Below are 23,242 nucleotides of genomic sequence, written 5' to 3'. Positions count from 1 at the left end.
ACGTCCCCTTTAAAGCGGCCGCGGCTATTTTAATAATAATCATTGTTATTAATTTATTTTTTTAAGCAAATGCACAAGGCAAGGGAAAGAGAGAGGAGGGTGCAGACCTAGAGGCAGGGATATTTGGAAGAGAGGAGTTGAGCCGGCGCCTCGCTTGGGCTGCAGAAAGTCACGCACTCCGAGCAGCAGTTAAGTCTTTGCAGGGCGTTTTCTTCCGCGTAAAGCCACAAAGGATCGGGCCGCCGGCAGATCGGCTGCTGGCTTTGCTCTGGCAGGGCAGGGAGACGCATCTCCGGGGTCTGGAGAACAGCTTTCTGTGCCAGGAGAAATAAGAAATTTATATTCACTTTCCTGCCAAGACACGTTGTTGCTTTGGGGGTCTGGGGATCCCTCCTTGCGGGGAGGAAGGAGCACGTGGCTTTGGATCTGGGTGAGTCCCGAAGGGGTAGATCCTGCACGTCTAGGAGAACCAGGAACAGGCGGGGGTTGGGGGTGGGATGGCTGAAGGGCAATGTGGGATTTATATATTTATATTTATTTATTACAGTTATAAACCCACCTTTTATCTTCCAAACAGCTCAAGGTGGTCTCCGTGGTTCTCCTCTTCCGCATTTCATCCTCACAACAACCCTGTGAGGTAGGTTAGGCTGAGAGGCAGTGACTGGCCCAAGGTCACCCATTGAGCAGCATGGCTGAGGCCGGGGATTCAAACCCAGCTCTCCCAGGTCCTAGTCCAGCACTCTAGCCATTACACCACACAGGCTCTCCACAGCGATACTTGTATGGAAGCTGAAATCCCAGGGTGGCAGAACTGGAGGAGAGGACCAGAGTTCGAATCCCTACTCGGCCATGAAGCTACCTAAGTTACCTTGGGCCAGTTGCTGGGGTGCCTTGAATGATGGTCACAGGTGCCGTGGGGCAACACTGGCCTCCATCCCTCATCTGATGCCCTCTCGCATCTCTGCCTCCCAAAGGCTTGCACAGGTTTTTGTTGCAGCCGCCCTGGCTACAAGCTCTCCAGGCAAATGCTGCCTCTGGGGCTGGCCAGGGGGTGCTTCCCAGGCCCCTGTGGGGCAGGGTGAGGAGGCACCTCTCTTTGGGGCAGTGGGGGTAGCTCACAGACCGAGGAGAGGAGGCTGAGGGAACCCTCCACAAGGGAGGGAGGTTGAAAAGGGATGAGGGGCTGCTAGCTCTGCAGGCAAGGGGGGATATATCTGGGCTCCTGAGCCCCACAGGGATGCCGCAGAAAGAATGTAGTTGGTCAAGGGAGCCGTGGACCCAACAAGGTTGAAAACCCCAGAGGAAAAGTCAGCTAGGAACTGTGTAAACAACCAACCAAACTGTAGCAGTTAGAGCGCGGTACTCTAGATCAGGGGTCCCTAAACTAAGGCCCGGGGGCCAGATGCGGCCCAATCGCCTTCTAAATCCGGCCTACAGATGGTCCCGGAATCAGCATGTTTTTACATGAGTAGAATGTGTCCTTTTATTTAAAATGCATCTCTGGGTTATTTGTGGGGCATACCTGGTGTTTTTACATGAGTAGAATGTGTGGTTTTATTTAAAATGCATCTCTGGGTTATTTGTGGGGCATAGGAATTCGTTCATATTTTTTTTCAAAATATAGTCTGGCCCCCACAAGGTCTGAGGGACAGTGGACCGGCCCCCTGCTGAAAAAGTTTGCTGACCCCTGCTCTAGATCATGTGTTCGAGTCCCTTGTTGAGCAAAAGATTCCTGAATAGCAGGGGGTTGAGCTACATGACCCTTGCAATTCTCGAAACAAAATTTTAAAAAATCCTTCCAGTAGCACCTTAGGTAAAGGGTAAAGGGACCCCTGACCATTAGGTCCAGTCGGGGACGACTCTGGAGTTGTGCGCTCATCTCGCTTTACTGGCCAAGGGAGCCAGTGTACAACTTCTGGGTCATGTGGCCAGCATGACTAAGCCGCTTCTGGCAAACCAGAGCAGCGCACGGAAACGCCGTTTACCTTCCCGCTGGAGCAGTACCTATTTATCTACTTGCACTCTTGATGTGCTTTCGAACTGCTAGGTTGGCAGGAGCAGGGACCGAGGAACGGGAGCTCACTCTGTCGCGGGGATTCGAACCACCGACCTTCTGATCGGCAAGCCCCAGGCTCTGTGGTTTAGCCCACAACGCCACCCGTGTAGCACTTTAGAGACCAACTAACTTTGTCATTGGTATGAGCTTTTGTGTGCATGCACACTTCTTCAGATACACTGAAACTGAAGTCATAAGACCCTTATATATAGTGAGAGGGTGGGGAGGGGTATTACTCAGAAGGGTGATGGGAATGGGTGATTGGCTGATAGGTGTGGTAAACATGTTGAGGACTGTTAACGACTACAATTGGTCTTGCAGGAAAAAGCAAGGGGTGAGATGGCTAAAATGGCTAAAAATAGCTTTATCGTGTATAATGAGATAAGAATCCAATGTCTCTATTCAGAATCTATGATTCTGTATTTGCTGGGAGCGAAGCCCCACCATGTTCAATGGATTCTTCTCTCTAGCAAAAACCTAGGAAGCTGTCTTATACTGAGCACATCTAGCTCAATATTGGCAACACTGACTGGCATCAGTTCTCCGTTGTTTCAGGCAGGGAGCCTATCCCAGATCTGCCTGGAGATGTCAGGATTTGAACCTGGGACCCTTTGAAGCAGGACCGTTGAGCTACGGGCCTCCCCCAATCCTCGAGCGCAGTATCAGTGGCATAGGGGCAACTTGCTTCATATTGTGCATCGTCCCTTCCAATCCTGGAATCATTCCCTTTTTATTTCCCCGCAGGGAGAAATCTAGCTTCACATTTGAGCTCTGCTGCTCAGCCTGGCCCAACTCTGAGCAAGGAAAGTCAGATGCTGGATGCTGAGCAGCCCATCGGCCCAGCATCATTCGCGACCGGCGCTTGGGAGCTTGCATCTCGGAGCTAGGCGAAGTTGGTTCCTTGCAAGAGAGAGAACAACATGGCTGCAGACCAGGGACCCAAGTCGGGATTTGGCCTCCGGCTCGCACCCGCTCTGGAACTCCCAAGGAACAAAGCGGGGGGTCAAGATCCAGCCTGCCCCGGAGCAGGAATTGGGAAACCACCACGTGTGCTTCAGGCTGGAAGCATTTGGGGCTTCCTCCACAAAATCCCAGCGGACCAGGTGAAACCAGAACCAGGAGAGGCCACCCTTCAGCGCTGGGAAACCCAGTGGCAGGAGTTCCTGAGGAAAATTGAGTCTCATCCTCCCTCGGCCTGGGGGCTCCCACAGTTACCAGAGGAGCCCACGCCCTGGGAGGACACGGAGGGTTTTTTGGCCTCCTTCGAGCAAGTGGCCGAAGCCTGCCGGTGGCCCCGGGAAGAGTGGGCGGCCCGCCTCCAGCCGGCCCTCAGCGGAGAAGCCGAGTGGGCCTTTCGAAGCCTGGAGGCCGAAGACAGAGAGGATTATGGGAAAGTAAAGGCAGCCATCTTGCGCGGGGACACCATGAGCAGGGAGGAGCAGCGCCAGCGCTTCCGGCGCTTCTGCTACCAGGAGGCCGAGGGGCCGCGAGGGGCCTACGGCCAACTCCAAAAACTTTGCCGCGGGTGGCTGAAGGTCAAGAGGCGCTCGAAGGAGCAGATCCTGGAGCTGCTGATCCTGGAGCAGTTCCTGACCATCCTGCCGCCGGAGATGCAGAGCTGGGTCAGGGGACAGGACCCGGAAAGCTGCTCGCAGGCGGTGGCCCTGGCCGAGGACTTCCTGCAAGCGGCCTCTCGGAGCCAGGAGCAGCAGGTACGGCGTGGCATGTAGCCCGTGGCAATCTTGGGATAGGAGAGGAACTGAGCGCATGTTGGGGGGAGCCACCGGCGGAGGCACAGCACACCTCTGGGACTCGCCAGTGGGGCTATGTGCTGTTGTGCTCAGGTTCCCGCTTGTGGCCATTGCATTGGGGCATCTGCTAGAACAGGATGGTGGAAGAGACATTCTGCTTCTTACAACCTTCACACCATTGTGTGAATCTCAGAAGATGCTAAGTTGGGAGGGTTTGTACATGGGGCAGGCAAAATCCTAAAACCCTTGAGTCTGCTGGTGTCTTCCTCTTGTGCTTGAGTGGTACCGCTTTGCCTGGGTGAGGATCAGCCCACAGAAACTGAGTTTCCTGTTAGAATTATAGAGTTGGAGGGGACTTCTGAGGGTCATCTAGTCCAACCCCCTGCAATGCAGGAATCATTCGCCTAATGTGGGCCTCGAACCTGCGACCCCAATCTTAAAAGTCTTGTGCTCTACCATCTGAGCTGTCTTGGGCCCTACTTAAAAATACTTAGGGGTCTTTGAGCACACACTCGCTCCCTTTCACTATTGGGTGCCCTTCTTTTTTTAAAAACAAACAAATTTTGTTTCTATTAATTTTTTCCCCATAACATAATGCAAGCGATGAATCAGAAACTTGGAAATAGAAGCCAAATTAATTGTAACTCAGCCAAATAAAACAGAGTGGGTCTCGTTTGGTTTGCTAGGTAGACACAAATGGAGCTGGGACCCAGCAAATCCAAAACTCCTGCCACCCAGGGAACACTCTGGAGAGACATGTTAGACTGAGAAAAAGCACAGGATGTTAAATTCTGCCCCCATTTTCATCATTAAAAAAAAATATCGTCTCCACCCCCATCATTCAGCCCAGACACTGAGATCCAGCACTGAGGGCCTTCTGGCGGTTCCCTCATTGTGAGAGGGGAGGTTGCAGGGAACCAGACAGAGGGCCTTCTCGGTAGTGGCACCCGCCCTGTGGAATGCCCTCCCAGCAGATGTCAAAACAATAAGCAATTATTTTACTATTAGAAGACAACTGAAGGCAGCCCTGTTTAGGGAGGTTTTCAATGTTTGATGCTGTACTGTTTTTAATATTCAGTCGGAAGCCGCCCAGAGTGGCTGGGGAAACCCAGCCAGTTGGGCGGGGTATAAATAATAAATTATTATTATTATTATTATTATTATTATTATTATTATTATATCAGAGAAACGGCAAAAGTGATTTGCGTCACAAGCAAAAGCACACATGCCATTGATGTCTGTTGATGTTAATTTTTTATGGGGCAAAATTTAAATGAACCATATAAAATAAATGAATCTGGAAAAGAAAGGGGGGGAAAGAAACGGTTTCTGGAGGGGGTTGTTCTGGTCTAGGTTCAAAAGCAGACAGCTTCATGGAGAACAAGGCTACGAACAGTTACTGCAGGAGAGGAAGGTGCCCTTGCACTCGGATCCTGCCCACAAATGTCTCATGGGCATCTGGTTGACCACTGTGAGAACAGGATGCTGCACTTGATGGGCCACTGGCCTGATCTGGTTGGCCTCTTCTTGCATCCTTAAGTGAAACGAGGCCCTCCAAAAGTTTGTCAAGAGTAGACGTTAAGTGTCGCAACTTCCTCTGAGTCACGGACGAAGGGAAGGAAGAGCCACTGTACCAGGGCAAAACGTATCGGGCTCAATGTGGCGCTTGCACAGTCTGATAATATGGGTCAGCTTCTGAGACTGTGCTACGTGCCAGAGAACATTTCTCAGGCTCCTGCCACAGGCCCTCAACCAGACGCTACTCTTCCGGAAGAAATTTGAAATTGGCGAGATGTGACTAGGAAAAACCGCCCTCGTCCGCCAATCACCCCCCCCCAAAAAAAGCAGCCTTTTCTCCTTATTTGCTAAAAGGCTTCATCCTTGTTATTTTTCCAGGCTGTGGCAGAGGTGGTCACCCCACTTCCACCAGAAGAACAGGCTCCGTCCGGTGCCAAGGAGTTGAGGAGGCCCAAGCAGGAGGTCGGTGGTGGAGCAGTTGACTCCCTCATGGACCAAGACGCCAGCCAACTGGGTAAGACTTCCTCAGTCCTTGGTTTTGCCTGGGCCTTCTCCCACTCACAGAAAGCCTGGCATCTTGGACAGGGAAACGCGGTTGGTCCAGCATGATTTATTCGATGTATTATTATTGGAAGCAAGTTTTTAAAATTCTGCTCTTCGGCCTCGAAAGGTTCCTAGAGGGGCTTACGGCAACCGATATTAACATGTTCCCTGCTCCTCAGGCTTGGGAATCCAAAAGTCATGACACAAAAGGAAAAGAGACGGGGCAGGAGGAGGGGAAAGCGATAGCAAAAGCAGGCACCAGCTCTCGGCTGCAAATTTCTTATAAGTGCTTTTTTTTGGGGGGGGGTAAACATAGAGTGCTTTCCCCAAACCTCCACCTGTTTCTCCTCCTTCCCAAGTGAGACTATTGCTGGTGAAGCTCAATGGTTGACCTCCCAGCAACATTTTTTTTGAAGTGCCTAGTTACACTACGGAAGTCTCTCCCACCGCGGAGTCAGTAATGGCCAACCTAGATGGCTGTGAAAGAGGATGAGACAAATTCAGGGCTATCAGTTGCTGCTAGCCACAGTGACTCTGCTCTGCCAACACGGCTGGAGGCACTTCTGAGCACAGGTTCCTGGAAACCACAGGAGGGGAGATGGCTCTTGTGTTCGAATCCTGCTTGTGGGTTTTCCACAGGCTTCTGGTTGGCCACTGTGGGAGCAGGATGCTGGGCTAGATGGGCCACTGGCCTGATCCAGCAGGCTTTTCTTACGTTCAGTATTGTCTCCCTTTGTCTCCAGAAGAGAACAGCACCATCGAGGGTTTTCAGCTAGGAGGGCCTCGCTCAGAAGACGTGCTTGAGATCTCGCCTGGAGGACCCCGAGAGAGCCTCTCTTTCCCAGCAGAGATTGGTGAGAAGGGGGAACCTTGAGACTGATTTGCCTTAGAGATGGGGGAACTTCAAGGGAGAATGCATTTGGTGCAAGGGGGCCACAGCAGGGGTGGGGAACATGCTGGCGGACTCTCGATCCCATCAGCCCTGCCAGGGTTGAGATGGGAGTTGTAGTCTGGTGACACGCAGAGCAGTGGCTGGTGAGTTTCATTAGGGCTGTTAGGGTAGAAGGCAGGGAGCCCCACTACTGCTAAAGCAGTTCTGTCAAAATATTAAAATAAACACCCCCATCAAAACAGTACAGCAGTTAGAAACAGCTGTTAATGAAGGAAGCTCAGATCAGGAGAATGGGGGAACAATTGTCTACGCAGGTATGTCCTCAAGAGCTGGTGGAATCCCAATACTTATGGCACCTCTTCTCTCATACACACACACACACACACAGTATATATATCTTTTTTACAATTTAGAATATTCATTTATACAACCTTAAAATATCAATGACTTCCTTTCTTCCCTTTCCATGGTTCATTTTGCATAACATAAATCCCTGCATATTTTATATAAACTAAACCATTCAGTATTCCATTATTACATCCATCAAAACTTATTTACACTGTTGAATTTATCTTAATGCTGCCAACGTTTTCAATTGCACACAATTTCCTCCCATATATTCAATAAACATTTTCCGACCTTCTTCAAACGCATGTTCTTCTTCTTGTCTTATTCTATAAGTTAGGTCCACAAGCTGCGCATATTCCACTACAGGTAGGTAGCCGTGTTGGTCTGAGTCGAAGCAAAATAAAAAAATTCCTTCAGTAGCACCTTAAAGACCAACTAAGTTTTTATTTTGGTATGAGCTTTCGTGTGTATCTGAAGAAGTGTGCATGCACACGAAAGCTCATACCAAAATAAAAACTTAGTTGGTCTTTAAGGTGCTACTGAAGGAATTTTTTTATTTCATTTTCCACTAGTTTAAGTTGCCATTCTTCTTCTTTTGCTCGTTTTCCATTTGGGGGCTAACAAAACACGGGCCGCAGTAGCGGCATACATAAATAACCTTTTTTTGACACCTCTATCAGCAGGACTCCCCTTTTCAGGCTTGCAGCCGTTTATCTTTTCCCTATTTCCGAGATTCCCATTTGACAAAAATTTCCTCTCTGTTCCAGGAGGTGCTAGGCTGGTGCACGAGCAGGGGGGGGAACTTTTGGGGGCGCCCCCGCCAAAATCGGGACGTTGGAACGAAGAAGGAATCTGCGGCCCACAAGAGGGAGCAGAGAGGTGGGCCAAAGACCCGGTGCAGGGGTGGAAGATACAACCCACGGCTATTCCAGCCGGCGACCTTTGCCAAACGTCGGCTCCACAAAGACAGTACAAAGGAGCGGGAAACAGGCAGTGCCCTCTGTGCGGGAAAGTTTTCACGACACAATCCAGCGTCAAAAGACACCTGAGGATCCACACGGGGGAGAGGCCGTATAAATGCTCCTATTGCGGGAAAACATTTAACCAGAGAGTAATCCTAACAAACCACGAGAAAATCCACACAGAGCGGAGGTCGTCCCAAGGCTCCGACGGCGGGGAAGGGTTCAGGAAAGAAGCGAGCATCCCTGGAAATCAGAGAATATATTTGGTTACTAGTGATGACGACGCTATACACTGCCCCTGAAGGCCGGTTGCTAGGGAACATCCGCGGGAGGCGGCCCGTATCCCGTTTGTGGGCTTCCCATTAGTTGGCCACTGTGGCAAACAAGATGTTGGACTAGAGAGGCACTGAAGCCTAGTACGCCTTATGGCGCCACCATGAGGAGTAAAATGCATTTACTGCAGCGTAAGCTTTTGTGAGACTGGAATCCACAAAAAAAAAAAAAAACCCACAATAACTTGATTGAGCCTTTAAGGCGGCAAAATACATTTTTCCCCTCGTTTTTGCAACAGCGGCTGGAGGGATGAAGATGAAAATTCTCCATTGTACAGTGGGATGGTTTTGATAGGCTCCCGCACAACCCTCTCTGTGTTCCTTCCAGAAAAGTCAGAGGGTGTCAGGGACCGGCAGGACACGGACGACTGCACCGGGGAATGGGGGACTGGAATCTGACTGGGGGGGGGGGCGACAGTGGTTTGTGGGGATCTGTACCAACCAGGAGGCAAGAGGAAGGGGAAGTGTCGGGAGTTGGCGCACAGGATGGTTTGGGAGGAGAAAGAAGCGGTGGGCCAGGTACTTCCACACCCTCTCCTGCGTCACTGTCCCCCAGAACCAGGAGGGGATTGAAAAGGGAGGAACAGAGGAAATTGTAGGCGTAGTCTCCAGCTGCGTGCATGCAATCCATCGGGGAGAATATATATAAACTGGTGGAGGGGACCTGGTTTTGCAACTGCTCCTTGGAATAGCTGCCTAACCATTAGATTGGAGTGCATAGGTGTCCAGAGCTGTAGAAGCAACTGTGTTATCGTTGACAATAAATACTTAACTATCGGCCGCATGCATTCCTTGGCTGGGTAGTGCCCTTGACAGAGGGGTTATCCTATGGGAGGTGCTTCCCCTTGGGGCTGGTGGGGTGAACTGCAGGGAGCCTGACAGTAGGTGGTGCCAGAGAGCCAACGACAGGCAAGGCCAACTGGTTCTGGTTTTGCCCAGGGGGCGACGCGGAGGAAGTGGGCAGGCAATGCCACCCTCTGGACTGGTTGCAGGTAAGAAGGCAGGGCGAGCGAGGGCCCCGCCCGCCCAAATGGACCAGCATCCTCTGGGATGATCAGAGTTCGACATATTCCAACCAGGTAAAAACGCTCAAGGAGAGTAGGGCTGCTATGGGGCATGGCCTGGGTCAGAGCAGGTGTAGCTGGGGAGATGATGGGGCATGTGGAGAGTGCCCAGGCAAGGTAGAGAGCATTGGAGGGTGGCATTTGGCCTCTGTGCCTTAGCTTCCTCCCAAAAAACAACAACACATGGTTAGATAAATATTTTGTCGGAACATTCTCCTAAACCAGTGTTTCCCAATCTCAGGTCTCCAGCAGTTTGTGGACTACAATTCCCATCATCCCTGACCAATGGTCTCACTAGCTAGGGATGATGGGAGATCTAGTCCAAAACCAGCTGGAGTCCCAATTTTGGGAAATGCTGCCCTAAACTCTTCAATTCTGCTCGTTTCCACGCTCTGCCGCCATGGTTGGAGGCAGTAATGTCTCTGAATACCAGTTGCTAGAAATGGCAGGACGGGGGAGAGTTGCTGTGGGGCTAAGTTTCTGCTTGCAGGCTTGCTCATGTGACAACAAGATGCTGTGTTAGATGGGTCTGATCCAGCAAGCTGTTCCCGTGAGAAAGCCACCCCCTAGAACAGAGGTGGAGAACCTTGGAACCGGGGGCCTCTAAGCCCCCGTCTCTGGCCCTTGAAGACTCTTTCTCAGGCCAGGTCCCCTCATTGGCCCTGTGTAGCACCCGTCTGGCTGGGGCGCATCCTTGAACTCTTGCCCAAGAAGTAGAACTCCACACATTATTCTCAACTAACAGTCCGATATTTTCTGTGGCCGCACTAGGCTGTCCTCTATATATAGAAAATTATTCAAAACATCCACTCCAAGACAACACCCATCAATTCCACTTTCGATAAACCAGTATTTCCTTCAATCCTCAAACCTAGATTTCATAAGTTCATTTTCTTTTCCACGTAAAAAGTCTATAACGAGTTTCCAGTCTTTCATAAATATTGATGATTTTTCTCTGATTAAACACCTTTGCCATCTCAACTAAGTCCAATAATTTTAACTCCCATGATAGGTGTTGATTGTTAAACCGCTCCGGCCATTGTAACTCTATGAGGGGAATGGGGTCTCTTAACAATTCTTGGCACTCTTAACAAACTACATTTCCCAAGATTCTTTGGGGGTAGCCACAACTGTTTAAAGCTGTACGATGCTTTAGAGCTATGGTGGCAATAAGGCCTTAGGCTGGGTGGGACAAATTACGCCCTCTCACGATACTGTCTTCTAGAATATTGTTTATGTGATTTTTATTATTGTATTTTTACTTTAGTTGTAAATAGCTCTGGGGTTATTTGTAGCTGGAAGAGCGATGTAAATTTAATAAAATTAAGCCTACTCTACCTCCCCCTTTCCCCACCAGTGTGTGTTTGTTTTCTAGTGATCTCTCAGGACTTCCAAGTCTCCCTACAGTGATACAAGTGGCCACCTGCCAGAGCAGCAGGATTTAACCCCGGGTGATCAGGGTGGTGGTGAAATCCTGCCTAGACCCAACCCCCCCAAGAGCAGGATTGAAGTCTCTGCCCATCAGCCGGTGATTTTTCAATCCTTCCATGCCCTGTTTTGCCAGCATGTTCCCTGAGGATGAAACAGACCCTTCTCCCCAATTTGAGATGGTTCCAGGTTCAATCCCTGGCATCTCCAGATAGAGCTGGGATGACCCTGTTTGAGGGGGTTGGACTGGATGACCCTTAGGGTAGCTTCCAATTCAACAATTCTACGAAACCCAAAAGAGCATCTTTTTTGGAGAGGTGTAATGTTAAGGAGCAAGGGAGGCAAGGCTTGGCATCTTTGGTGTAAATGCTATTTTGGGGGTAACTTCTTGTAACCTGCCCTGCGCACTCGAGAGTCTTTGGTTATAGTGTGTCATATATACCGTAGTGTGGGGGACTCCCTGGTCCTGAATGGGGTAACTGTGCCGCCGAAGGACTAGGTGCGTAGCCTGGGAGTCATTTTGGACTCACAGCTGTCCATGGAGGCACAGGTTAATTCTGTGTCCAGGGCAGCTGTCTACCAGCTCCATCTGGTATGCAGGCTGAGACCCTACCTGCTTGGACTACTGCAATGCGCTCTATGTGGGGCTACCTTTGAAGATGACCTGGAAACTACAACTAATCCAGAATGTAGTGGCCGCTGAGACCATATAACACCAGTCCTGAAAGACCTACATTGGCTCCCAGTACGTTTCCGAGCACAATTCAAAGTGTTGGTGCTGACCTTTAAAGCCCTAAACTCCCTTGACCCAGTATACCTGAAGAAGCGTCTTCATTTTTGAAAGGTTCAGCCTGCCATCTTGATTCAAAATGGCGTCCAGTGGTATCCCTACACAACACCCTGCTCTGTCCTTTCAGGAATTTTGTGCAAAATTTGGCTGTGATATCCAAATGTGTCCAGATCAGTAGAGGATAAACAACTTTCCAAAATATATAGCAGAAATAAAATATATTTTATTTATCTCCACCCCCATCGTTCAGCCCAGACACTGAGGTCCAGCTCCGAGGGCCTTCTGGCGGTTCCCTCACTGCGAGAAGTGAGGTTATAGGGAACCAGGCAGAGGGCCTTCTCAGGAGTGGTGCCCGCCCTGTGAAATGCCCTACATTCAGATGTCAAACAGATAAACAACTATCTGACTTTTAGAAGACATCTTGAAGGCAGCCCTGTTCAGGGAAATTGTTAATGTTTGGTGTTTTCAATATTCTGTTGGGAGCCGCCCAGAGTGGCTGGGGAAACCTAGCTAGATGGGTGGGCTATAAATAATATTTATTATTTTTACTATTATTATTACCATTATTATTTCTTGTAACCGGCCCTGCACACTTGAGATCCTTTGGTTAAAGCCTGTCATATGAATGGGGCAAAAAAATAACTGGCATGGGGTGATAACGTAGGAATCAGCCAAATGCAGGCTAAAAACATTGGTCTATCTAGTGCAGTACGGCCTGCACTGACTGGCAGCAGCCTTCCATGGTTTCAGTCTCTCATAGCCCTAAGCGAAGATGCCAGGAATTGAACCCGGGGCCTTCTGCGTGCAAAGCAGGTGCTCTCTCGCTGAGACATCATACAGTTCCCCCCGTCTCTATCTCCACGCTCTAGGCTGCCACTGGATGAAGACGCATGTGTCGCGATGGTGTCATATATCATCCCTAAACCTTTGTCACTTTTAGCAGCGAGCTCACCTGCACAGTCAAATGTCTCTCGATTCCCTTCGCTTGAATAATTGAACAATCTCCAGCCTTCTAAGCACGGTGCATTTATTCTTAGGGTTGCTGTTTTGTAAAGGTGCCTCTATGTGCCAGGTGCTGTACAATGGTGCAAAAGAGAGAAGTCGGTCTCCTGCCCGCAGGCTTACATTCTAAGAGAAAGAAGGGCATGTTGGGGAGGAACAGGAAGGAGGGGACAGGAGGCAAAGACGGGGTCTTATCTGGGAAAGCTAGCACTGGGTACCTGGGGTGTCCCACTGGAAAGAAAGAGGGCTGGATCCGGAGGAGACACAGAATTCCAGGAAGAGGAAGAGTAGTTGCTTTGGAAGACGATCATCAGGCATCCGCACAACAGTCCAACGAAGTTGAGGTTGAAGAATCATTGCTTCAACACTGGTGATCTTTGCTTCCTCCAGTACACTGATATTAGTGCGCCTGTCTTCCCAAGTGATGTGTGAGCTCTGCGTGTGCGGCTTTCTCCCGACTGAAGTGCAGAATGTTTGAGGACTGGGACATTTGCAGGGAAACCAAAATGCTTGTTTACAAAGCTACTGTACTACCAAGCTTACTGTATGTTTGTGAAACATGGACCACTTATAAACGCCATCTCCAACTCCTTGAAAGATTCCATTAACGGTGTCTCAGAAAATTTTTACATCAATACTACAACTCCCATCATTCCCCGAGAACTTTGGTCATGCTGGCTGGGGCTGATGGGAGTTGGAGTCTGGCAGGATCTGGGAGGGCCACGGGTTCCCTGGTCCTTGCCTCGGGTGTTTCCCCCAAGTCGGAATGGGTTCCAGATGCTTTTCTCTTCAAGTGTAGCTGGTCCATCGCAAGCCACTGGCTGCTGTCGCTACTTTGCAAGGCTTGGAAGAAGGAAGGGGAGCTGGAGGAGAGGTCTCATGTCCTCACCCAACTTTCTGGGTGCAGGCAGGGCCTCCTAGTCTCTGTTCCTGCCAAGATGCCTAGCAATATTGGAGGTTTTGTAAAAGTGTCACTCTCTCAGCCTGCGCTATATAATGGTTTTGGCCCTGTCCCCAGTGGTTCTCTGACTGGCTAAGACAGCACAGGCTACAATGGAAGCATCTCTTATTTGTTCTTCTCGAAGGCATAGGTCTTCTGATGCCTGATAAGATTCGATCTTTGACAGAAGCCTTGCCCACAGTCCACGCACCTGTGGGGCTTCTCCCCTGTGTGGATTCTCCGATGCACTGTAAGGTGCGCCCTTTGACTGAAGCCTTGCCCACAGTCCAGGCATTTGTGTGGTTTCTCCCCTGTGTGCGTTCTCTGATGTACAACAAGGTGCGTTCTCCGACTGAAACTCTGGCCACAGTCTGTACATTTGTAGGGCTTCTCACCCGTGTGGATTCTCTGGTGTCGGATAAGGTTGGACCTCTGGCTGAAGCTCTGCCCGCACTCTGTGCATTTATGGGGTTTCTCTCCCGTGTGGATTCTTTGATGGATGATAAGGTGAGCTTCCCACGTGAAGCTCTGTTCACAGTCTGGACATTTGTAGGTCTTGTCTCTCATGTGGATTCTCTGGTGGGCAATGAGGTTTTTCCTTTGGTTGAATTTCCCCCCACAGTCAGAGCATTTGTGAGGCTCCTCGCCAGCATGAATTTTCTGATGCCTGATAAAGTTTGATTGCCAATTAAATATTTTCCCACACTTAAGGCATTCGTACGGGGTTTCTCCCACCTCAATTCTCTCATGTCTGCTAGGATTCAACCCTGGATCTACACTTTCCGGACAATCTGAACTTCTGTATGACACCTCCTCTTCTATATGGACTTTCTGATGTTTGATAAGGTGCGGGCTCTGACGAAAACTCTTCCCACAATCCAAACATTTGAAAGGCTTCTCACCTGTGTGAATCCTCTGGTGGCTGATGAGGTTCGTTCTCTGATTGAACCTCTTCCCACAGACAGAGCATTTGTGTGGTTTCTCTCTGCTGTGGATGCTCTGATGTCGAAGAAGGTTCCCTCTCCGGGAAAATGTTTTCCCACATCTGAAACACTTATACAGGATTTCTCCTGTGATAATTCTTTTGTGCCGAATATGGTTTGGTTTTGGATTGAGAGCATTGTCTTCAGTGTGAATCTTTTGATGTTTGATCAGGTTCGATTTCTGACCAAAGCTCTTCCCACAGTCTGAGCATCGGTATGGCTTTTCTCCAGTGTGGATTCGGTGATGTCTCACAAGGTTGGATCTCTGGCTAAAGCTCTGTCCACAATCACCACACTTGTGCGGTTTCTCCCCTGTGTGTAGTCTCTTGTGTATGAGGAGGTGTGCTCTCCACCGAAAGCTTTTTTCACAGTCTGGACATTTGTAAGGCTTCTCTCCGGTGTGAATTCTCTGGTGAGCATTAAGGTTTGTCCTCTGGTTGAAACGTTTCCCACATTCCGGACACTTATGCGGCTTATCTTTTGTGTGGATGCTCTGATGCCTGAGGAGGTTCCCTTTCCGGGAAAAGACCTTCCCACACTTGAAGCATTTGCATGCATTTTCTCCAAGCAGAATCCTTTCGAGTCTGTTGTGGTTTGGCCTCTGATTGAATCTCTTCCCATAAGAAGAGCATCTGTGTGGTTTGTCGTCTGAGTGCACCCTCTGATGTTTGATAAGGTTTGATTTTTGAGCGAAGCCCTTCCCGCACTCTAGGCATTTATAAGGCTTCTCTCCAGTATGAACTCTGTGGTGCCTGATGAGGTTGGAGATATGACTAAAGCTCTGACCACAGTCTATGCACTGGTGCGGTTTCTCTCCTGTGTGGATTCTCTGATGGATGATAAGGTTTGCATTCCGACTGAAGCTCTTCCCACATTCTAAGCACAGGTAAGGCTTTTCACCCGAATGGAATCTCTGATGTCTAGTAAAGCTAGTCTCCCAATTAAAGGTTTTCTCACACTTAAAGCACTGATACTTTTTTCCTCCTGTGTGGATTCTCTGATGCCTGTTGAGGTTTGATTTCTGAGTAAAAGCTTTCCCACAAATATTGCACACATACTGCCGCTTGCCCATGGAAATTATTCGCTGTGCTACAGTTTCACCAGAATCAGCACTCTGGCAAAGGGTGGATTTATTACTCCGACTGTTGTCTGTTTGTATTCTCTGTTCCTGCCTCGTTCCGTCTTGATCCCCAAAGCCCTCTTCTGGGTCTCGAGGCTTTGTTCTTTCCAGCGGCACCTCAAATGAGGGCCTTTCTTCCTCGCTCTCCCAGCCATCACCTGCTGGAATAAAAAACAGAAGCTTGTTAAAAATGGAACCTGGAAAAGACAGTATGCTCTCCTGATCCAGCAGGCCTTTTCTGAGAATGGCTAAATGGAACCTTCATGTTCAAAAGTAGTCTATCTCTAAACACCAGTTGCTGGAGAAACAAACCACAGAACAAAACCTCACGTTTATTGTTGTGGAGACCCGGGAGTCATTCAGCCAAGAAGATGTGAAGGACTGAGAAACAACTGGGGAGGGGGAATTCCCAGCTACCCCGCATTTTTGCATCTCTAGACTTTTCTCAATTCTGTTAGAGGAAGCATTTTCTTGGAAAAGCTCACTGTATCATCATCATCATCATCATCATCGAATCATAGAATTGTAAGGTTGGAAGGGACCCAAGGGTCATCTAGCCCAACCCCCTGCAATGCTGGAAAATTGTTTCTGAAATTTTGAAAAATTCCTCCCAAAGAAGCGCAGGGCGGTTGTTGTTGTTGTATAGTCGTTTAGTCGTGTCCGACTCTTCGTGACCCCATGGACCATGGCACGCCAGGCACTCCTGTCTTCCACTGCCTCCCACAGTTTGGTCAGACTCATGTTGGTAGCTTCGAGAACACTGTCCAACCACCTCGTCCTCTGTCGTCCCCTTCTCCTAGTGCCCTCAATCTTTCCCAACATCAGGGTCTTTTCCAAGGATTCTTCTCTTCTCATGAGGTGGCCAAAGTAGCGCAGGGCGGTAAACAATAGCAATACATTATTTTGGGGGGGGACACACACTGCTACAGTGAAAGATGCTTACCCAGCAACGTGGTCCCCTCCTGGCCTTCTTGCTTGATCTCCCTGGGGTGGGGCCTCTCTCCAGCATCCTCTTCTTGAGAGAAACTCATCGCCACCTCCTCAAATTCTCCCAGCACCTGAAACGCAATAAGCAGAGGTTTGGAGGCAAAGTGTTGCAGTGTGACTCGAGTGGTCAGTTTACAAAGGGTACTTTTCCTTTTAAAAGAATTAACTCATATTTATTGATTTAAATAACAGCAATATACGTTTATAAACAGGCTAAGGAGGCAAGGAACTGGGAATTTGATGTTTTTATTATGTTTTTAGATATGCTGTAAGCCACCCAGAGTGGCTGGGGAAACCCAGACAGATGGGTGGGGTAGTAATAATAATAATAATTCTGCTTGGAAACTGGAGGGTGCAGGAGGAGAAGCAAATAATGAAATGGAGTATCCTGGAAAAAGAGGGCATAAAATAATAAAAGCTTAGTGTTGGAAGGGGCCCTGAGGGTCATCTAGTACAACTCCCTGCATTGCAGGAATCTCAACTAAAGCATCCAAGAGAGATAGCATGGTAGTTTGGCACTGTGAACAGAAGCACTTCACACTTTGTTGCAGGCCCCACTTCCGTAATAATTTAGCACGTCATTAATCTATTTTTAAAACAATAAATCAACAATTACACTGTACTACTGGTGTCTAATTTTTTATTATTACTATTAATAACATAGCTGCCAAGTTTTCCCTTTTCTCACAAGGAAGCCTATTCAGCATAAGGGAAAATCCCTTTAAAAAAGGGATAACTTGGCAGCTATGATTAATAATGTATATTTATTACTAAATAACCAATTCAAAATTATTTTAGCATCATTATTGATCTTTACAAATGTACTATTAACATTACACAATAATAAAATAATAAGTTGGTTATTAACTTTAACTTTAATTATTAACTATTAACTTTAATTAGGTACTAGTATTGTATTATCATTAATACTTGCCTATTGCTTTATTATGGCCAATTATTATGGATTCCACGAGTAACAATCTTAAATAATCTTCTTCTTTTCCTTCTTACTTTTATTATTATTATGACAACCATCGTTATCACCTTCTGGCAGAAACATCTCAACCAAACCATTTGCTACAGTGGTGAGAGAGGTGGAATAGACCCCAGGAGACCCGGGTTAAAATCCCCACTTTCTGGGTGACCTTGGACCTGTCAGTCACTGCTTCTCAGCCTACCATACCTCACAGGGTTTTGTGTGTATAATACGGGAGGGGAGAGAGCCATGCAGCCACCTTGAGCTCCTTGGAGGAAATAAACAACAATGAAGTAACCATCGCCCAAGTCTGTACCCTCTTTTCTGTAGCATCTGCTGATCTACTAGGGCCTTTCTTTCTTTCTACCTGACTTGGGATGCGACAGGAGGAAGGACCAAAGCGCTCGCTGCCACCCCCACCTTGAGACCCCTTCAGAGTGTGGGGTGGCGGGAACTATCCTCACCTCCTGTTTCCACCTCTCTGCCTCCTGCTGCCTCAGCAGGAAGTCTTCGGCCAGGGCCACCGCCTGGGCACAGGTCTCTGGCCCGCCTTCGCCCACCCAGCTCTGGATCTCCTCCGGCAAGATGGCCAGGAACTGCTCCAGGGTCACCAAATCCACGATCCGCTCCTTCGAGTTGAGCTCGGGCCTCAGCCACTCACAGCAGAGCTCCCGCAGCCAGGCCCAGACTCCCCGGGGCCCCTCGACCTCCTGGTAGCAGAACCAGCGGAAACATTGGCGCCGCGTTTCAGCGCCAGGAGCCTCTCCCTCGTGCGGGGTCTCCCCCTTCACAGCCCCGCAACCAGCTTTCTCTCTGGGCTGCGCATCCAAGGGGTCGGTCCTGGGGGACCCCTCTCTGATGCCTGAAGGGAGCCTGCTCGCCGCTTCTTGCAGGGGGCCCTGGCAAACCCCGGCCGACGTTTCCGAGAGAGCCAATGGAATGGGGAGCTGCGGAGAGCTGGTCCACCTGGAAAATGGAGACTGTATGGTCTTCAGGAACTCCTGCCACTGGGCCTCCCAGCAATGGGACAACAACCCATCGTCCAGTTCACACTCGGCTTGCTTCGCAATGGCCCGGCTGAGGCATTCCCCAGTGGTCCCACCTTGGGGGGTCTTTCTGAAGCGTTTTGGCCCCTCTGGTGGTGTGGATTCCGCTGGGTCCAGCTCTTCCATTTTTACTTCCTTCTCCGCCACAGCCTCATACTGGTGGGGAGCCAAACAGGACACCATCCTTTGCTCAGCGGCCATTTTGTCTTCGGGCTTGGTTCAACCGGTTGCCCTTTTGCATCACTCTCGGCCTACATCCCAACCATCAAGCCTTGGCCAATTTTGAGAAGCGGACCAGGTGGAGGAGGCGACGTTTCAGAGCCCCTCAGCTACACAGCTAGGCTGTAGTGCTCTCTCCCCACTTTGGAAGATTCGTTTTTTCCTGAAGAACAGAAAGGAAAGGTTACTGCGCTTGAGGCTTTTCAGTACTGTTGTACCTTGGTTTTCAAACGGAATCCATTCCGGAAGTCCATTCGACTTCCGAAAACATTCAACAACCAAGGCATGGCTTCCGATCGGCTGCAGGAGCTTCCTGCACGCAATTGGAAGCCGCAGAAACCGCGTCATACGTTTGGCTTCCAATGAACGTTCACAAACCGGAACACTCACTTCCAGGTTTGCAGTGTTCGGGAGCCAAAACGTTCAAGTAGCAAGGCGTTTGACAACCAAGGTACGACTGTATAGAAAAAGGAGGTGTAAGAGCAACATTACAGAAATGTATAGAATTTGAGAGACCACATGCTTGACATGAGCCAATGGTGTAATGCAGCAGCAAAAACCACTAATGCTATTCTAGCCTGCATCAACAGAAGATCAGGCTAAATATCCATCACACCTTGCCCAACAGGGATCAATCTTGAAAGTCCACATGCAGGACCCAGAAGGTAGCAGAGCCCTGCCCCCAGCAATTGGTATTCGGAGGTACACTACCTCTGAATGTGGAAATATTTGCTAAGATCCTTCGGTACAATGAGAACATACAATAATTATATTATTATTATTAATAATAAATTTATTATTTATACCCCACCCATCTGCCTGGGTTTCCCCAGCCACTCTGGGCGGCTTCCAACAGAATATTAAAAATACAATAAAACGTCATATATATATTTTAAAAACAGACTCTCACCACAAAGCAAAAAGCAAGGCATGCTCTTGCTCTAATGCGAGATCAGTTGGTTAGAGCAGGCATAGGCAACCTTGGCTCTCCAGATGTTTAGGAACTACAACTCCCATGACTCCTAGCTAACAGGGCCAGTGGTCAGGGATCATGGGAGTTGTAGTTCCAAAACACCTGTCAAGCCAAGGTTGCCTATGCCTGGGTTAGAGCATGGTGCTGATAATGTCAAGGTTGCAGATATTCATTGCAGGGGGCTGGACTAGATGATCCTCAGGGCTCCTTCCAACTGTACGGTTCTATGAATCTCACCATAGAGTTATACATTCTAGAGGTGGGAACCAAGAACATGCTCAGGCATTGTTTGAGTTATTTTTTTTATAGGCAACCAAGCAGGAGGAGAGAGGCTTCCTCTTAAGAAGGGGATTTCACCAGCAGAGAGAACAAACCACCAAGCTAAAGCTGCGGCCAAGGGCGTCCCAGTTCTGCCCAGATCCATTTTTCTACACAACCAGTGTGGCTCAGTGGCAGAGCATCTGCTTGGCATGCAGAATGTCAATCCCCAATGGCATCTCCAGGCCAGCCTGGGAATGGATGCCCCCCTGCCTGAAACCTTGGAGGGCTGCTGCCAGCCCGTGCAGGCAACACCAGTCTGCCTGCCTCTTCTCCCCCTGCCTGCCTTCCTTCCTTAGGACCACCTCAACCCCCTACCCCCTGGAACCCAAATGCCCCCATCTTTGCTCTCACCCCTCATCAGCCTCCAAAGTGCTGCCTCCATCCCAAGCGTCCTCTGCTGGCTGTTTTCAAAGTGCAGCTTCTGGGTGCAAAAAAAAGAAAAAGAGGAAAAGGAAGTTCCCTCCTTCCTTCCCCACCCCCAGCAGCCCACCCCAGTTCCCACGCCTCTCTAGGAGCCGCCGCTCGCTGCCTTTAACCCTTGCCCAGCCACACTGAAATTTAATACCGGTAATAATTTTCCCTTTTCCAGACAACGATAAAAAAAGCCAGATCCACATCCCAAAGATGCTAAGGCTGTGTGAGAAAGAAAGAGAGGTGGGGTGATGGGAACGGAATGGCTTGTATCCCTCAATATGAGCACTCAATAACAAGTGAGGCCACTGTAACAAAATGTTTCAGGTCACTACAATTTAAAATAAAAAAATTCCTTCAGTAGCACCTTAAAGACCAACTAAGTTTTTTATTTTGGTATGAGCTTTCGTGTGCATGCACACAATTGTATGCACACATACAATTTAAAAGACACCCTCAAAGTGGTTTTATAGAAAGAATACAAATTATTTTTTAAATAAAAATCAGGAAAAACAGCTATTTAAAAGGTTCAGAAATAATTAAAAACAACGAAAAGTTAAAAGGAAGAAGATTCAAACACATGTCGACATCCTTCATATCTGGATAGGCTTGTAAAAACAAAGGTTCTACAGTGAAGGCACCTGCCTGGTGTCAATAGGCAGGGAGTTCCAATATTGATTTCTGCTGCTATTATTATTTTAATTTATTACCTGCCCTTCACTCTTAGGGACCCAGGGCAGAATGCGACAATTAAAAATACAACACTGAAAACAGCTTCTTTAAAAAATGCAATCACAAAAAATATGGTAGCTCTTTAACCCCCCCCCCCCATGAACAGCTCTGTATGTGGATAAATGGCAGGAAATACAATCCTATATAATAATGTCCATGTTGTCCCTGCGTCCAGATGTCCCGTGTGTCCCTGGGGTACTGCGCATGTCCCCCAGAGACACAGGGATTGGACGGAGGGACAACCAGGGACACAGGGATTGGACCCGCGCTCTCGGGACACAGGGAACAGCCAACTGCCGCTCCGCCAACCGCCGCTCCGAAGCCCAGTCTCATGCTGGAGGTGCGCGGTGAGGCGGCGGGGGAGAGAAGCGCTCCCCCCCCCCGGCAGCCTTGCCGCACACCTCCGGCATGGGACGGCGCTTCCTCGGGGAACCCGAGGAAGCCGAAGCGGCAGCGGGCGCGGAGGGAAGCCCGCTTTGGCTTGGCGGCGGCGGGAAGAAGGGGAGGAATTCCTCCCCTTTTTCCCGCCGCCGCCAAGCCAGTCCCGGAGCCAAATTGCGGCGCGGCGGGGTTTTTCGCCGTTTGCCTCCCCCTCGGGGGAAGGCAAACGGCGAAAAGCCCCCGCTGCGGACTGGCTTGGCGGTGGCGGGAAGACCCGCCACCGCCAAGCCAGTCCCGGAGCCGAATTGCGGCGCGGCGGGGTTTTTCGCCGTTTGCCTCCCCCAGGGGAAGGCAAACGGCGAAAAGCCCCCGCTGCGGACTGGCTTGGCGGTGGCGGGAACATCCCGCCACCGCCAAGCCAGTCCCGGAGCCAAATTGCGGCGCGGCGGGGTTTTTCGCTGTTTGCCTCCCCCAGGGGAAGGCAAACGGCGAAAAACCCCCGCTGCGGACTGGCTTGGCGGTGGCGGGAAGACCCGCCACCGCCAAGCCAGTCCCGGAGCCGAATTGCGGCGCGGCGAGGTTTTTCGCCGTTTGCCTCCCCCAGGGGAAGGCAAACGGCGAAAAGCCCCCGCTGCGGACTGGCTTGGCGGTGGCGGGAAGACCCGCCACCGCCAAGCCAGTCCCGGCAGGCCGCTTCCTCTAGCGCCCGTTTTTAAACGGGCTAAAATCCACTAGTATAGCATATAAATATGGTGAAGGGCCTTGTAGGGTGGTTTCCCCTCCCTCTTTCTCCCCCCCCTTTTTTCTTTTATATCTTTTTGTTCTTTTAAAAATTCTTGTTTCGTAGGCTACTTTGATTCTTATTGTATTTTATGTCAAAATATTTCAATAACATTTAAAAAAACCACAAAAAAACTCCAGAACATCCAAAAAAAAGCCTGGCAGGTCAATGCCCTATGCAGTTCTCAAAGAGCCCAACCAGATGCATGTGAGAAGTTTTTTGCAAGCACGGACTGAGTACAGCAATGCTTTCCCCTATGCTCTTAACACATGTTGGTTATGTAGAGCCTCCATATTCAGGAGCAGTCGAATGCTGTAAATCTACAGTTTCACCAGAATCGGCACTCCAGCAAAGGATGCTGTAAAACGGGGTGGGGGGGAGGTCAGAGAAATGTTGGAGAGTATGGAGTTAGGCGAACCCCTGAGCCAAGGACTACACAAGCTTTGGAATAGGTAGGTAGCCGTGTTGGTCTGAGTCGAAGCAAAATAAAAAAATTCCTTCAGTAGCACCTTAAAGACCAACTAAGTTTTTATTTTGGTATGAGCTTTCGTGTGCAAACCCAGATGCCAACTTTGCTGCCACATACACCTGGACAACATCATTACTGGCCCCAACAACATCCAACATACCATCTCAGGACTATTTAATTGCGCATCTTCTAACATTGTGCATGCCATCAAATGCCA

At 49.4% G+C, this 23,242-nt stretch overlaps 2 protein-coding genes across 4 annotated transcripts; one reads left to right on the top strand and one right to left on the bottom strand.

Annotated features, from left to right (window-relative positions):
* The first annotated feature begins 209 nt into the window (after positions 1–209).
* Positions 210–10,803, top strand: LOC148687107 (zinc finger and SCAN domain-containing protein 23-like). Of its 2 annotated transcripts, XM_088664059.1 has the most exons (5): positions 210–430; positions 2,801–3,768; positions 5,704–5,839; positions 6,612–6,722; positions 7,876–10,803. In XM_088664059.1, exons 2-5 carry the CDS (start codon positions 2,977–2,979, stop codon positions 8,370–8,372), a joined length of 1,536 nt encoding a protein of 511 aa, XP_088520185.1. In that variant the 5' UTR covers positions 210–430; positions 2,801–2,976; the 3' UTR covers positions 8,373–10,803. The 2 variants fall into 2 exon arrangements, with proteins under 2 accessions (XP_088520185.1, XP_088520186.1); XM_088664060.1 differs by lacking the exon at positions 6,612–6,722.
* LOC118081127 (uncharacterized) lies at positions 7,155–20,700 on the bottom strand. 2 transcript variants are annotated; one of them, XM_088663711.1, is made up of 5 exons: positions 20,603–20,700; positions 18,157–19,120; positions 16,673–16,787; positions 12,637–15,890; positions 7,155–8,313 (listed from the first exon to the last, which is right to left on the bottom strand). In XM_088663711.1, the coding sequence occupies exons 2-4, from the start codon at positions 18,937–18,939 to the stop codon at positions 13,753–13,755; spliced, it is 3,036 nt and encodes a 1,011-aa protein (XP_088519837.1). In that variant the 5' UTR covers positions 18,940–19,120; positions 20,603–20,700; the 3' UTR covers positions 7,155–8,313; positions 12,637–13,752. The 2 variants fall into 2 exon arrangements, with proteins under 2 accessions (XP_088519837.1, XP_088519838.1); XM_088663712.1 differs by having other exon boundaries at positions 12,637–15,887.
* Positions 20,701–23,242: the final 2,542 nt, after the last annotated feature.

This window comes from Zootoca vivipara, chromosome 2 (genome assembly GCF_965207765.1).
Source record: "Zootoca vivipara chromosome 2, rZooViv2.hap1.1, whole genome shotgun sequence".
Taxonomy (NCBI): Eukaryota; Metazoa; Chordata; class Lepidosauria; order Squamata; family Lacertidae; genus Zootoca; species Zootoca vivipara.
The sequence above is the reverse complement of the archived record's forward strand: the minus strand, read 5'-3'. Positions and strand labels throughout refer to the sequence as shown.